At 40.1% G+C, this 12813-nt stretch overlaps 1 protein-coding gene across 6 annotated transcripts in view; it reads left to right on the top strand.

Annotated features, from left to right (window-relative positions):
- Window positions 1–12813, top strand: part of VPS13D (vacuolar protein sorting 13 homolog D) — a 92970-nt gene that overhangs the window by 2783 nt on the left and 77374 nt on the right. For all 6 annotated transcript variants that reach the window (XM_032708832.1, XM_032708830.1, XM_032708829.1 and 3 more), the window contains exons 3-19: window positions 572–649; window positions 885–1075; window positions 1368–1448; window positions 1765–1881; window positions 2101–2205; window positions 2534–2704; window positions 3306–3406; window positions 3962–4130; window positions 5497–5589; window positions 6300–6510; window positions 7062–7247; window positions 7469–7599; window positions 8281–8353; window positions 8850–9020; window positions 9410–9540; window positions 9879–10011; window positions 10424–12646. In XM_032708832.1, coding sequence (XP_032564723.1) covers window positions 572–649; window positions 885–1075; window positions 1368–1448; window positions 1765–1881; window positions 2101–2205; window positions 2534–2704; window positions 3306–3406; window positions 3962–4130; window positions 5497–5589; window positions 6300–6510; window positions 7062–7247; window positions 7469–7599; window positions 8281–8353; window positions 8850–9020; window positions 9410–9540; window positions 9879–10011; window positions 10424–12646 — 4365 coding nt within the window. The remainder of the gene's footprint in view (window positions 1–571; window positions 650–884; window positions 1076–1367; window positions 1449–1764; window positions 1882–2100; window positions 2206–2533; window positions 2705–3305; window positions 3407–3961; window positions 4131–5496; window positions 5590–6299; window positions 6511–7061; window positions 7248–7468; window positions 7600–8280; window positions 8354–8849; window positions 9021–9409; window positions 9541–9878; window positions 10012–10423; window positions 12647–12813) is intronic.

Here is a 12813-nt window from a genome sequence, read left to right as displayed (position 1 = left end):
AATCAGGGTTTGGTGCTAGAACTTTACTGGGCCAGGAAGTGTTCTGCAGTCTTTGCCTCTCACCTTTTGGTGCTCGTAGTTACTCCCCTGTAATCTGATTTGTGTCATGTTATGTCCACGAGTTCTGTACTTTGTACAGAGTCCTCCAATCAATACTGTCTGGTTCACCCTTTGCTGTGTTATCTGCTGTTTCTAGAGAGAATATTTTGTAACACTTCAAGGCTTTTCTGTGTGAGCTTTTGGCAATATTAAGAAAATAAGTATCTCTTTTGAAAAGACGATAAAGAAAGGCTTCCTCCATGGTTACAGTGAAGTTCAGATCTAAAACCTCACGGGAGATTGCTTCTAGATGACCTCATCAAATAGTTTGAGCCCATGACATCAGAAAATTAACAAGTGTGTTAAGTAACCATTATGATTGTAACACAGCCTAATTGGCTGTTCTCATGAAATCCTATTTGACTTTTTTTAAAAAACACAATGCCAGTCATTTTAGGCTTACAGTGTTGAAGTTGGCTTTCTTTAGCATAATTCTGTTTAGCAGACTTGTCTTCTTTTCTGCTTTGTATAGGTGCTGTTGAATTGGAAAACTTGCCACTAAAAAAAGATGCTTTAAAGGAACTGGAATTACCATTTGAAGTAAAGGCAGGTTTGTATTTTGCTTGTGTGTGCAGGACAGATATTTTCTAAACAGGAGGTGTTGCATGTTTTAGAGGACCCCTTTACCTGTGAGTCAGAGCTTGAACAAATGAAGTACCCTGATTTTCAGGTTATTTCTATTTTAGCTTGTTTGTTTCTTACACCACTTTTGCTTTGAGGTTTTCTAAGGGTGATAAAGTGAGTTTTCACAGGAATCTGACAGCGTCTCTGTTTTGTATATCCAGGTTTCATTGGCAAAATAACACTGCAGATCCCTTTTTATCGTCCACACGTGGATCCATGGGTGATATCTGTCTCAAAACTGCACCTCATTGGTGCACCAGAAAAAAAGGGAGAGTTTGATGAGGAAAGGGAGAAGTTGCAAGAGAGAGAACACAAGAAAGCCCTTCTGCTGGCACTTGAGGAAAAATGGAAAGTGAGTCACGCTTGTGTTTCATATATGGATTATATTTAAGTCTCCTAACAAGTGGGAGAACAAATGCACAGGAAATGAAGTTAAAGTTTGATTTGTACATGCTGACATAGTGCAATTTGTGCCCCACCACCCCTCACCATCGTGTCGTGTGTCCCACATATGTTGGAGACACTGAAATAGTTGGGGTTTTTTCTTTCTCCCTGTTAACAGTGATTTCAGTGTATCAAAGGATATTTTCTCCTGACCAGCTGTTACAGTGGTTGGTAATGCTCATCCCTATTTTCTCTTTTAGAAAGAACAACAACAGAAAGGGGAATCCTACTGGTACTCAGTTACTGCATCTGTAGTCACAAGAATTGTAGAAAACATTGAAGTAAGTCTGTGAGTCTTTGGTTGGCAGTTGCTTATTTGCCTTTAAAATGGAGAATAATAGTGGGATAGGGAAAAAAAAAAGTACACTGTGTTTGAAAGTGGCTTGTTGGTTTTGGGGGAGAAGGACAGGGTTTAATGGGATCTGAGGAGAAGACAGAGCCAGGGAGTACAAATACAGAAGAGAGGAACGGGATTTCTGTGAGGTCTAAATAACTACCAGAAATTGGAGAATTGCAGAAATCAGTATTAATGAAAAGTACTGCTGTCTGCTGTAATGATATAAACAGTGTCTCTAGTAATGTTCTTTTTCTGTCTAGTTAAAAATCCAGGATGTGCATCTGAGGTTTGAAGATGGGGTCACAAATCCCTCGCAGCCCTTCGCGTTTGGCGTGTGCATCAAAAACGTCTCGATGCAAAATGCAGTGTTTGAGCCAGTAAGTGCAACTGTGCTGGAGAGCTCCTGGCAGCTCAGGTGGGATCCTGCCTTTTATGGGGCCTAGTAAATGTTTAGTAAACCACATGGCATTTTAATAATCTTCTGGTTGTTGTAATAAATTGATCCTGAGCATTTCATATTGTTTATTGAGTGTGTAGAACTGAAAGCTCACCATGTGGTGTGTGATCTTGACTTTGTTCCACTTTTTCTACTCCAGGTGGAGAAGCTCATGCGGAAAAAACAGCTGGATGTTGCTGATTTCAGTGTTTATTGGGATACCAACTGCACTTTGTTGGGTGACCTCCCTCCTGGTCAGCTGCAGGTACAGAGAGGGGTTTTGTATATGAAAGAGAAATTGTTGTTAGTCTCCCTTCTATACTGAAGACCCAACTGACTCAGAATTTATTGGATATGATGATTTCAAGAGCAACAGAAGTTTATGGTTTCATGCTCTAATGACAGGATACATGTGCAACCCACAAAGGCTGTGCTGTGAAATACCTTGTTTTGCTTTTAAAGAGAGAACGTGTTTAAGAGGTTTTTTTCAATGGACTAGCATGCAAATAAAGTACATTCTAATATATGAAACCAATGCATCCTAATAAGTATTGGACACACTTCTTAGAGAGTAATTTGCCTGTAACCCACAGGAAGCAATGGATAGAAGTATGGAGAGTCGGGATCACAATTACATCATGGAGCCTGTCTGCACTTCTGCTCTTCTGAAGAGGAACTGCTCCAAGGAGCCTTTAAGATCCCGCCACACTCCACGCCTGGAATGTGACATTCAGCTTGAGACTATTCCCCTGAAGCTTTCACAGGTAAATACCAACCATTTGCCTCTCAGTAACTGAAATAGGGACCATAAAACTGGCAATTTTATGTTTGTAACATCTTAAATACCATTATAGCAGCATAAAATGAATACTCTCTGAAAGATTTTATTTGAGAGGCAGCTCAAATGGATATACTGAATAACTTGTTTGTTTTAAAGCCAAGCTTTCCAAATTATTGAATTATTTTACTGCAGCTGATTATTGCAAAAAAATTAAATGTTTTGTTTGTTGTAGCAACAGAAGGGATGCATTGGGGGTTTTTAGTCTTTAGAATATACAGTAGCAGCTGATGTTGTGTTGATAACTGAGATGGAAGGAGATTTCATTCTGTGCATTTGTAAATAAAGAAGCTGTAGATGGAATGTCACACACGAACTACTACCTGCTGGGAGAAGATATGTGACACTGGAGGACAAAATTATGAATAATGATTAACATTAATCTAAATTCTGAAGCCATGTGCAGGCCATTGATGCACATAAACTAAGCATGTGGTTGGGTTTTTGTTTGGGTTTTGTCCCCTCCCCTTTGCTTTGGAAAGCACTCCAGTATTGCCTCATTAATTTGTGTATTATTTCACTAACAGATGCAGTACCAGCAGATCATGGGATTTTTAAAGGAACTGGCAAGAAAGGAACGACAGCTTAAATTCAGGAAGTGGAGACCAAAGGTTACAGTAACAGAGAAGTAAGTACATCTCCATATGTGACATTAAAAGCTATACTAGGGAAACTAGCATGAGACAAATACAAAAAGGTACATAATAGCCAAGTATTAGAGATCCAGTTAATATTTTGTTCCTCTACCTCAGAAATCAGTTGTAAATATTCAGACACAATTCAAACTTAAAATTATCCTTACCCGAGGCTTTCAATCCAATTTATGTAACTCAGCATTTTGACTCTGCCTGATCCATGACAGCTGGACCAAATCCCACTGGGGTGGTGGGACTCTGGGGAGCACTGTCCTGCCCAGTGTGTGGAACTAAATCCCAGTGGGGTGGTGGGACTTTGGGGAGCACTGTCCTGCCCAGTGTGTGGAACTAAATCCCAGTGGGGTGGTGGGACTTTGGGGAGCAGTGTCCTGCCCAGTGTGTGGAACCAGCCCATCTGCTGCTTTTCCTGGCCAGCTGCCCACTGCTTCCCGCTGAATCTCCTGGACCTTTCACCAGTTTGCCATGCACTTGGGTTGGTTTTTTTTTTTATGAACTACTGGCAAGACAGTGATTTCACACTTTTCCAGCTGCCGGGAATGGTGGATCTTTGCTCTGAACGCGAATCTGTCGGAGATCAGGGAGCAGAGACAACGTTCCACGTGGGAATTCGCGCTGCATCGGGCCCGGGATGCCGTGTCCTACACTGACCTGTACTACAGCAAGCTGAAGGGGGAACCACTGACTGCTGCAGAGCAGGTATTTAGATCTGAGTTTCTTCTACAGTGTTAATTAATCATCTTATATTTGGGTCGTTTCATCTTTCCAAGTTTAAAATCTGGTCTAGTTTAGAGACGCCCCGAGTCGTACCGCAGCCATTTTTGCTGAACAGACTCTCTTCTGACCACAGCTGAGCTTTTAAAGATGAAACCTGGGCCTGTGGGAGGTGTGTGTGCTGCAGGGTTCCTGTGTTTTTGTTTTGCTCTGCAAAAAGCTGTCTGTTTTTTGAGCTGTAACTGGTGTTCACCAAAAATAGCATTAACTGTTATAGAATGCTCATGTCAGCCTGTGACATGCTTTCTTAACTCACGTGCTCTATAGATCCAAAATGTATTTAAGTATCAGAAATATGTCTGCCCATATGGTTGGGTAGATAATTGGGAAAAATTGTGGCTAGTTGACAATGTGTTTGGGGGTCCTTTATTGTTTGTTTTGTTTTGTTTTTCCACAGTTGATTTTAGGATGAAGAATTTAGTGCCCCAAATAATTAACCTGTGACCTACTTCAGAAAAAAAAACCCCCATGAACTATAATTAGCTGCTTTTTATCTTTATGTATATTGGGAATTTTTGGTTGAATCAGTTGAGGGCACCATGTACCTCACCTGTCTTAATTACAGATACAAATCTGTTCATACTTTAAATTGTCTGTAGTCTACACTTATGTTATTTAGAGATGAGCTGTTGGAGTAGGTCACTGTACAGAAAATTTTACAATACCTGGCAAAGCAGTAGAGTGTTACTTTCATAGAGCTTGTATTGTGTTCAGCAGAGCTGTGAAATGTAACAAGGGCAATGGCAGTGGACTAGAAAAATGTCTTCTGATTTCTTGTTCCACAATAAGATTCTTTAGGCTTAGGTGAAGTCATCATTTCCACAAACAACTTGTTAATCAGCACAAAGAAGACAACATGTCTGAGTAGCTGACAATGAATACTACATTGTCCTAAATTACACAGTTCATTTCCTCCACCTTCTTTGCTCAACAGCAGCTTTTTTTGCTCCTGGCTAAACAAGGCATCCTGTTCAGTCAGGATACTTTCCACAGCTTAAATTTTGTGCTGCAAATCTTGCTTCTGATTTCTGATAGGAGGATATAGTTGGGTAAGGAATTTTTACCCTGAAAAGTGTTAAAATAATATATTTTACAATGCAAATAAACTGTATTTGTAGTTGAGGATAATGTCAGGGTTGCAGTTACCCACATGGGCACTTGGGTATGATCATTAATGATATGTTAGTTGTTCCTACGAGTCTCTAACTCAGTGCAGAGGTATTTGAAATGTTTGTGAACAACATGCTGTATTCTTTTACTTGCAGGTACTTGACCTTTTTTGTCTTTCCAGGCAGAAATGCATCGCATTGAGGATGAGCAGACTTATGAAGAGCTGAAGATTCTGTATGAGATAGTTCACAATAAATTTCATGACCTGGTTGAGGTGAGGAATATTCTTCATACAGGGTAATATTTGGAATCTTCAGCTGATTATTCTGAGGTATTGTGTGTTCTGTTCTGCTGGAGAGCCTTAGCATGTATTTGCTTTGATTTAGATGTGTGGTATTAATGCTAAAATTGCAAAAATGTTCAGTTCCTGCAGTTTTTACTGTTGTGTCTCTTGCACAGTGAAATCTTTTGCCTAGTCATATGATGATCTTCCCCAGCAGTATCCTTGCCAGAATTTCTAGGGCAGGTACTCTCCCTCTTAAAGAAACAGATATTGGAAATGAGGGCTTGTAATGAGTGTTTTCCCAGAATAAATATGTGGCAGAAATGAGCCCCATGGAAATGACTGCTGAGCACACTTCATAAAACATGGACTAATCTCTGTAACAGTTTGATGTCATCTCTCTCTGAAATACAATTGCTAAAATTTAGAGCTGTGCTTTATGGTATCAAATGACTTCTTTGGCTTAGTCTTTCTAGACTAAGATTTAAATAATGACATATGAATGTGCAATTCTAAGTGATGATCTGTGTGTTATTTCTATGCTGCTGCTCTTCTGTAGGCTGAGTATTGATTGAGACACTGCTGGAGTGCTGAGTAAACAGGAGATGGAGTTGTGTTTTTATTGTGATGTTTTTGTACACCTGTGATACTCTTTCACTTACCAGCAGTAATGTGTGTGTGTGTTCAATATTCAAACACAGAATGTCAAAGAGCCCCTGCCTGATTCCCTTGGAGGTTCCCCTACTGCAGAATCCACCCATGGCAGCAGCACTGGGATGCTGCAGTACCTCCAGTCTTGGTTTCCTGGCTGGGGAGGTTGGTATGGAGATACCCAGCAGACATATGAAGGTGAACCTTTTGAAGGGCTGCTACCAGACCCAAAGGAACAGTGGAATCCAGAAGACATCCTGGGTATGGAAATACAGGGTTTGCTACCATGGTGTGATACCTGGTCCAGGTGAACAGAAGCAGCTCTTTGGTTCTGTGCTGTTTAAAGGGTTCCCTGTGTCACCTGAAGTACCCAGGTAGCAGAACCTGCCTAGAGCTTGACAACCTGATTGAGTATCTCAGGACCTGGTGAACCTGCTGATTTCCAAAGTGTTATGTGCAATAAATTTGCTTCCACTGTTGTTGATGTTTATGGCAAAGAGCTTTGGGGCTTTTTCTGTTCAGATGGGGGGGTTCATGTGACTGGGTATAACAGTAACAGCCCTGGGTTGTTGGGGTCTTTGTAAATTTATATTTACATTACCTTATTGAAGTAGAAGAGTTCTATGGAATATTCAGTATTTTTAAGAAAAAAGGTTTATCTGCTCTATCTTTTGTTTCTGTTTCTCTTCCCTAGAGCTGGGGAAATCTTTATTTTCAAGTCAAAGAAACTGTTTCGTTCTTCAGTAGCCTTTCACAATCTTAATTTATTTAATATGTTCTTTTGGTTTTTGTTTTGTTTTTTTTTTCATTAGGTGCAGATGAATTTTTTGATCCTGCTGCAGATGCTTCAAGCATGAATACTTTTACCAAGAGAGATCATGTTTTTGCTAAATTAAATCTGCAGTTGCAGGGTGGCTCTTTCACTCTGTTGCATAAGAAGAAGAAGAAGAAGGTGGTGCCTGCTGAGGAGACTGCTTTTATGCAGCTGGAGTTTTCAGGTGATAAACCCATTTCTGTGCTTTCTCCAAAAGGACCAGAGCTGCCTCACAATCATTGTAATGTATAGCAAAGTATAAAAACGTTTGGGTTTTTTGGTAGAAATAAATATACATTTAAGTACTTTCAAAAGTGCTTGTTGGACAGTGTTTGTTATCTGTGAAATTAAAGTAAAACGTATCCTGTGTACTAAAAGGAACAATTTTATGTCTTTATGTTCCAGGTGTAAAGATCTTGGCAGAATCCCTTCCTCGCAGAAAGTCCTCCCTTCTCAAAGTCCAGCTTGGTGGGCTTTTCCTGAGGGATTTGGCAACAGAAGGGACCATATTTCCTGTTCTTGTTTTCCCAAATCCTGTAGGTGAAGAAAACTCTCTAAGTTACTCTGTGGGCTGCATAAGTGTGTATGAAACTAGTTATACTCCAAAACTCCACACATGTTTTTCTTATCCCAGAATGAGAACAAAAAAGTCTTGAGGAAAAATTTCCACTTGCTGAACTTAGTTTTCCCCTCCCTTTCAAAAGATCATTTGCAGAAGTCCTCATCTTTTGCTCTGTATGATTGTGACTTTAACCTTGTATGTGTTGGGATGAAGATAATTTGTTGAACAACATTTGATTTTTGGAACAATCAGCATTGCTCCTTAACCATTGTTCTTTTCCATAAAGCTCTGTGGTCCAAGTAAAGGTTTTATTTCACCTGTACACTGGTACACTAAAGGCAGAAATGAATTCCAGAGGAGATTTCAAATTTCTCTTCTGAGCAAACAAAATTTGAATGCAATGCCATGAGAATTTCCCCTGTATTTTGTACTTTGTGCTGGCTGCAATTTGCACTTCAGCCTGTCTGCTGCAGGAGTGGGTAGTGTTGGCTTCTTAGTCATACTTTCTTCTCCTGTTTCACCATGGCAGGGAAAAAAAAATGTACATAATAATCTCAGGCTATACCTACATTTCAACAGAAAATACTTTTATGCTTGTATCAGGTGGCTTGGTTGATTTTATCTAAACAATCTTTTTCTTTTAAATTCTTGTCAGCAAAAAGAGGTTGGCTGCATGTCTTCCTTTGGACTCCAGAGTTTGTCCTCAGAAATGACTAATCAGAACACTGGTAAAGATTTCATTTTATGTTTGATGAGATAATTCCTACAAACCAGAAATTTCAAAACTGAGTGCCTAGAGTTTTGAATTCATGCAAATGGTTTTTGCAAGTGGTAAAGATAAAATCATAGAAGCTTTGTTTGGCCAGAAGGGTGGATGCAAGTTGGCTGTAAAGAAATTAAGAAAAGATGTATTTCAAGACAATAGGAGTTGTATCTGCTCTGTGTTTTGGTTTAAAAAAGTTGTTAGGAGTTCAACAGTAAGGCCCCAGTTTTACAAATGTTTTTATATATATACAAACATGTTGAATTCTGTTGATTGTAGAAGTTGATCATGTTATTGCTTTTCTGTTACTGAAGAATTCTTAGACACTTCTACTTTCCTCGTAGTACCAGTTAAAAATCAGTTATTAAATTCTTTGGGGGTCGTTTTTTGCTTTTGTCTATTTGTTTGTTTGGGGGTTTTCTTACAACTGCTTTTTGTAACACTTTTTTTTTTTTTTTCAGTTGCAGATCCTGATGCCCCAGTGTTTGAGATGCTTTATGAGAGAAATCCAATCCACAGCACTTTTGAGAGGCGCCTGGAAGTCAGTACCAGACCTCTAAATATTATTTACAATCCACAAGCCATTAAGAAAGTAGCTGACTTCTTCTACAAGGGAAGGGTTCATACCTCAGGTTAACCTTTATTGTGTTTTTTTTGGTGGGGTTGGGGTTTTGGTGGTGGTATCGTATCTTTTCTTGTCTTTGATTTTTATTTATTCGCATTCTTAGAAATACAAAGCACAAATCAAAGAATCTCCACTTTAAATTAAGCTAATAAAGACCAGAAAAGGGTTAGGGAAGTGTTTTTTTAGGGGGACTGTTTGTTTTGTGCTTAGATGCTTCCTTTTCTTTGTGCAGCAGCCTGGTGGGCACAGACAGTACCTTTCACCTGCTGTGTTTGCCTGGCCTATATTTTACTGCAAAAACTTAAATCTTTTCTGTTTTCTCCTTCTTTTCTTTTTTTTCCTGGTTCAGTAACATGAACAAAGTTATACCTAGTGAGTTTTCCATCTCTTGTGCAGGTTTTGGTTATCAATCTGAGTTAGAGGCAAGAGTGGCTGAAGCTGCCAGAAGACAGTACAACAAGCTGAAAATGCAGACAAAAGCTGAAATCAGGCAAACTATTGATCGTTTGCTGGTTGGGGACTTCATTGTAAGTTTGTGTCCCAAAAATGTTTATGTACCTTTCAGCCTTTTGTTTTAGGACTTGAAGCTCTAAGAGTGGGGCTTGTTGTTTGTTTGTGTGGTCTTTGTAAGCAAGTGGGGGGTTTTACAGGTGGTGGTGTAATATTCCTTTGCTGTCAGGAAATCCATGTTTGTGGTGCAGGGGATGTTTCACCTGCTGAAAATGTCTCTTTATTGGCTGTAAAGGGAGTCTGTGGTTTAACAAGGTACCAAACTTGAGTGTGGCTGGAGTTTGTAAAGGTCAGCTCATGGCTTTTTTGCTTATGTTTTTTTCTGGGCTATTAAGTCTTCCTTCTTAACTTCCAGGAAAACAGCAAAAGCTGGACCGTGTGCCTTGATATCTCTGCCCCTCAGGTGATCTTTCCTGATGATTTCAAATTTGTGGATCCAGTGTTAGTTGTTGTAGATCTGGGAAGAATATTACTCACCAATTCTCAAGGTATGATCTAGAATTAGTGTAGCTTTCCTGTTCTTTCCACCTTCTTTCAGAAACCCAGAGCTTAAAAATAAAAGGGTAAAAAAGGACAAGGAAGTTTTGAGGGGGAGATTCTTGATTTCTAAAGTAGAAAGAATCTTTTTCTTATGATAATAGAATGAAAGTCAATATTAGTCAATAAAGTCAGTTGAACAATTGATAGATTTAAACCACACACAGATATATATGTATATAAACCTAATAGAATCTGATATATATATATAAGGAGACAAGGACAGTGCAGGTATGATTTGTGTTTTAAAAAATACAGTTTAAGACTGGATGACCAGATAACAATAAGAAACTTTTGGAATCAGATACTTTTTTGAATACTTTTGTTTATTTGTTTGTTTACTATTATTTTTTTAATCCACAGAAGAATCTAAAAGAACTGCAGATAATTTTTCTTCAGAAGCCAATGAACTGAGTGATGAGGAATATAAAACACCTCTTGCAACTCCTCCCAATACCCCTCCACCAGAATCCAACACCAACAGTGGCATCAAAATGTCTGAATTTACTGGAGTAGAAATAAGTGAAGAGCAGCTACAGGCACACTTAATGAGTAAAAAAATGTATGAGAGATACACACTGTCATTTATGGACCTTCAGATCATGGTGGGCCGAGTGAAAGACAACTGGAAGCACGTTCAGGACAGTGATGTGGGTCCAACCCACGTGGTGGAAAAATTCAACGTTCACCTGCAGCTGGAGCGCAGACTGATCTACACCTCGGACCCCAAATACCCAGGGGCTGTCCTGTCTGGCAACCTGCCAGACTTGAAAATTCACATCAATGAAGACAAAATACTGGCTCTGAAGAACTGTCTTACGCAGCTGAGCACGTCTGAAACCAAGTCTGCAGATGCCCTGCACTTAGGGAGGGACAAGATCTTTGCAGAGGTGGACCAGTTTGGCAGTTTGCATGACTCTGTGATGAATCTCACCCAGAGTGTTGTCATGCTGGAGCAGCACACCAGGGAGGTTCTTGTGGAGTCTCAGCTGCTTTTGGCCGAGTTCAAGGTGAACTGTATGCAGCTGGGTGTGGAGAGCAACGGGAGATACATCTCTGTGCTCAAGGTTTTTGGCACCAACGCCCATTTTGTGAAGAGGCCATATGATGCAGAGGTGTCCCTGACTGTCCATGGCCTCTTGCTGGTTGATACTATGCAAACATATGGAACAGATTTTGATCTCCTGATGGCTTCTCATAAGAATCTGAGCTTTGATGTCCCAACAGGGAGCCTTCGAGACAGCAGGGCTCAGTCCCCGGTTTCTGGACCACACGATGCACGTCCCATCGATGTCACTGGTTTGGCAGAGAGATGCACTACAGCCTCAAACACTTCACCTGGGAACAATGGAAAGGATCAAGAGTCCCTGATAAAATTAGAGTATCAGTTTGTGAGTGCAGAGTGCCCATCCATGAATTTGGATAGCAGCCTGCAGGTGATCTCTCTACAGGTCAACAATCTGGATATCATCCTTAATCCAGAGACTATCGTTGAACTGATTGGGTTTCTCCAGAAATCTTTCCCAAAGGACAAAGAAGATTCTAGTCCTCAGCCTTTAATCACTGACTTGGAAAGAGACTGGAGGGAACAGGAAACATTCCAGTCTACTTATGCCCAGAACACAGAGGTAGCAGTTGATATTCACTGGTTGAATATACTCCTCCTCAGGACAGTTGGCATGACAAATGGAGAAAAATATGGCAGAAAAATTGCCACAGCCAGTATTGGTGGCACCAAAGTGAATGTCTCCATGTGCAGTAAACTGGATGTGAATGGCTCTCTTGGATGCCTTCACCTTATGGATCTGACACAGGACAATGTAAAGAACCAGTACGTGGTGAGCATAGGGAACACAGTGAGGTATGAAAATCTCATGGGTGATGTAGATTACTTTGAATCTTTGTTCTTCAGGCTCGATGATGGGAATAGCCTTCCAGATGCTTTAAGTTTCACTTTCACGGAAAAGTCAAAAGAGGAGTGTTCTCTCAACCTCAAAATGGCCTCTTTACACTACAACCACTCAGCCAAATTCCTGAAGGAGCTGACTTTGTCCATGGATGAGCTGGAGGAGAACTTCCGCAGCATGTTGAAAAGTGCAGCCTCCAAAGTCACCACAGTCCTGGCAACTAAAACTGCTGAATACAGTGAGATGGTTTCTTTGTTTGATACCACCCCACGATCAAGAGATCTTGCCAGCACAGAAGATAATGAAGGGGATGCATTTGGACCACAGCCCCTCAAAACTGATACTATCAAGCTCATATTAAATATAAACATTGAATCCCCAATTGTCTCCATACCTCGAAAGCCTGGCAGCTCTGAACTGCTTGTAGGTCATCTGGGACAGATATCAATCCAGAATTTTGTACCAGGAGAAGATGAATCTACCAGTGATAGGCTGCAAGTTGAAATTAAAGATATTAAAATGTATTCTTTAAATAGCAGTCAGTTTACGAGCAAGAAGGAGCCTGCAAGTGAGACACCTCATGGGCCACATTCTTCCTCAGGTCCTGCCAGTGTTAACAGCCAGGAAGAATCCCATTTTACTCGTCATGACTTCTTTGAATCATTACATAAAGGCCATGGTATGTTACTCAGAGGAGTCTTAATGACTTTAGTATAAGTAGTAGATGGTGCTAAATATGTGTGTTGTCCATAGGTCTGACTGCATTTTGAGCAAGTTCAATAGTTACTACATGGTCTCTTCTGTACAGTCTTTATAGGATAATCATTTATTCTGATGTTGTTTTAA

Source organism: Chiroxiphia lanceolata, chromosome 22 (genome assembly GCF_009829145.1).
Source record: "Chiroxiphia lanceolata isolate bChiLan1 chromosome 22, bChiLan1.pri, whole genome shotgun sequence".
Lineage (NCBI taxonomy): Eukaryota > Metazoa > Chordata > Aves > Passeriformes > Pipridae > Chiroxiphia > Chiroxiphia lanceolata.
The sequence above is the reverse complement of the archived record's forward strand: the minus strand, read 5'-3'. Positions and strand labels throughout refer to the sequence as shown.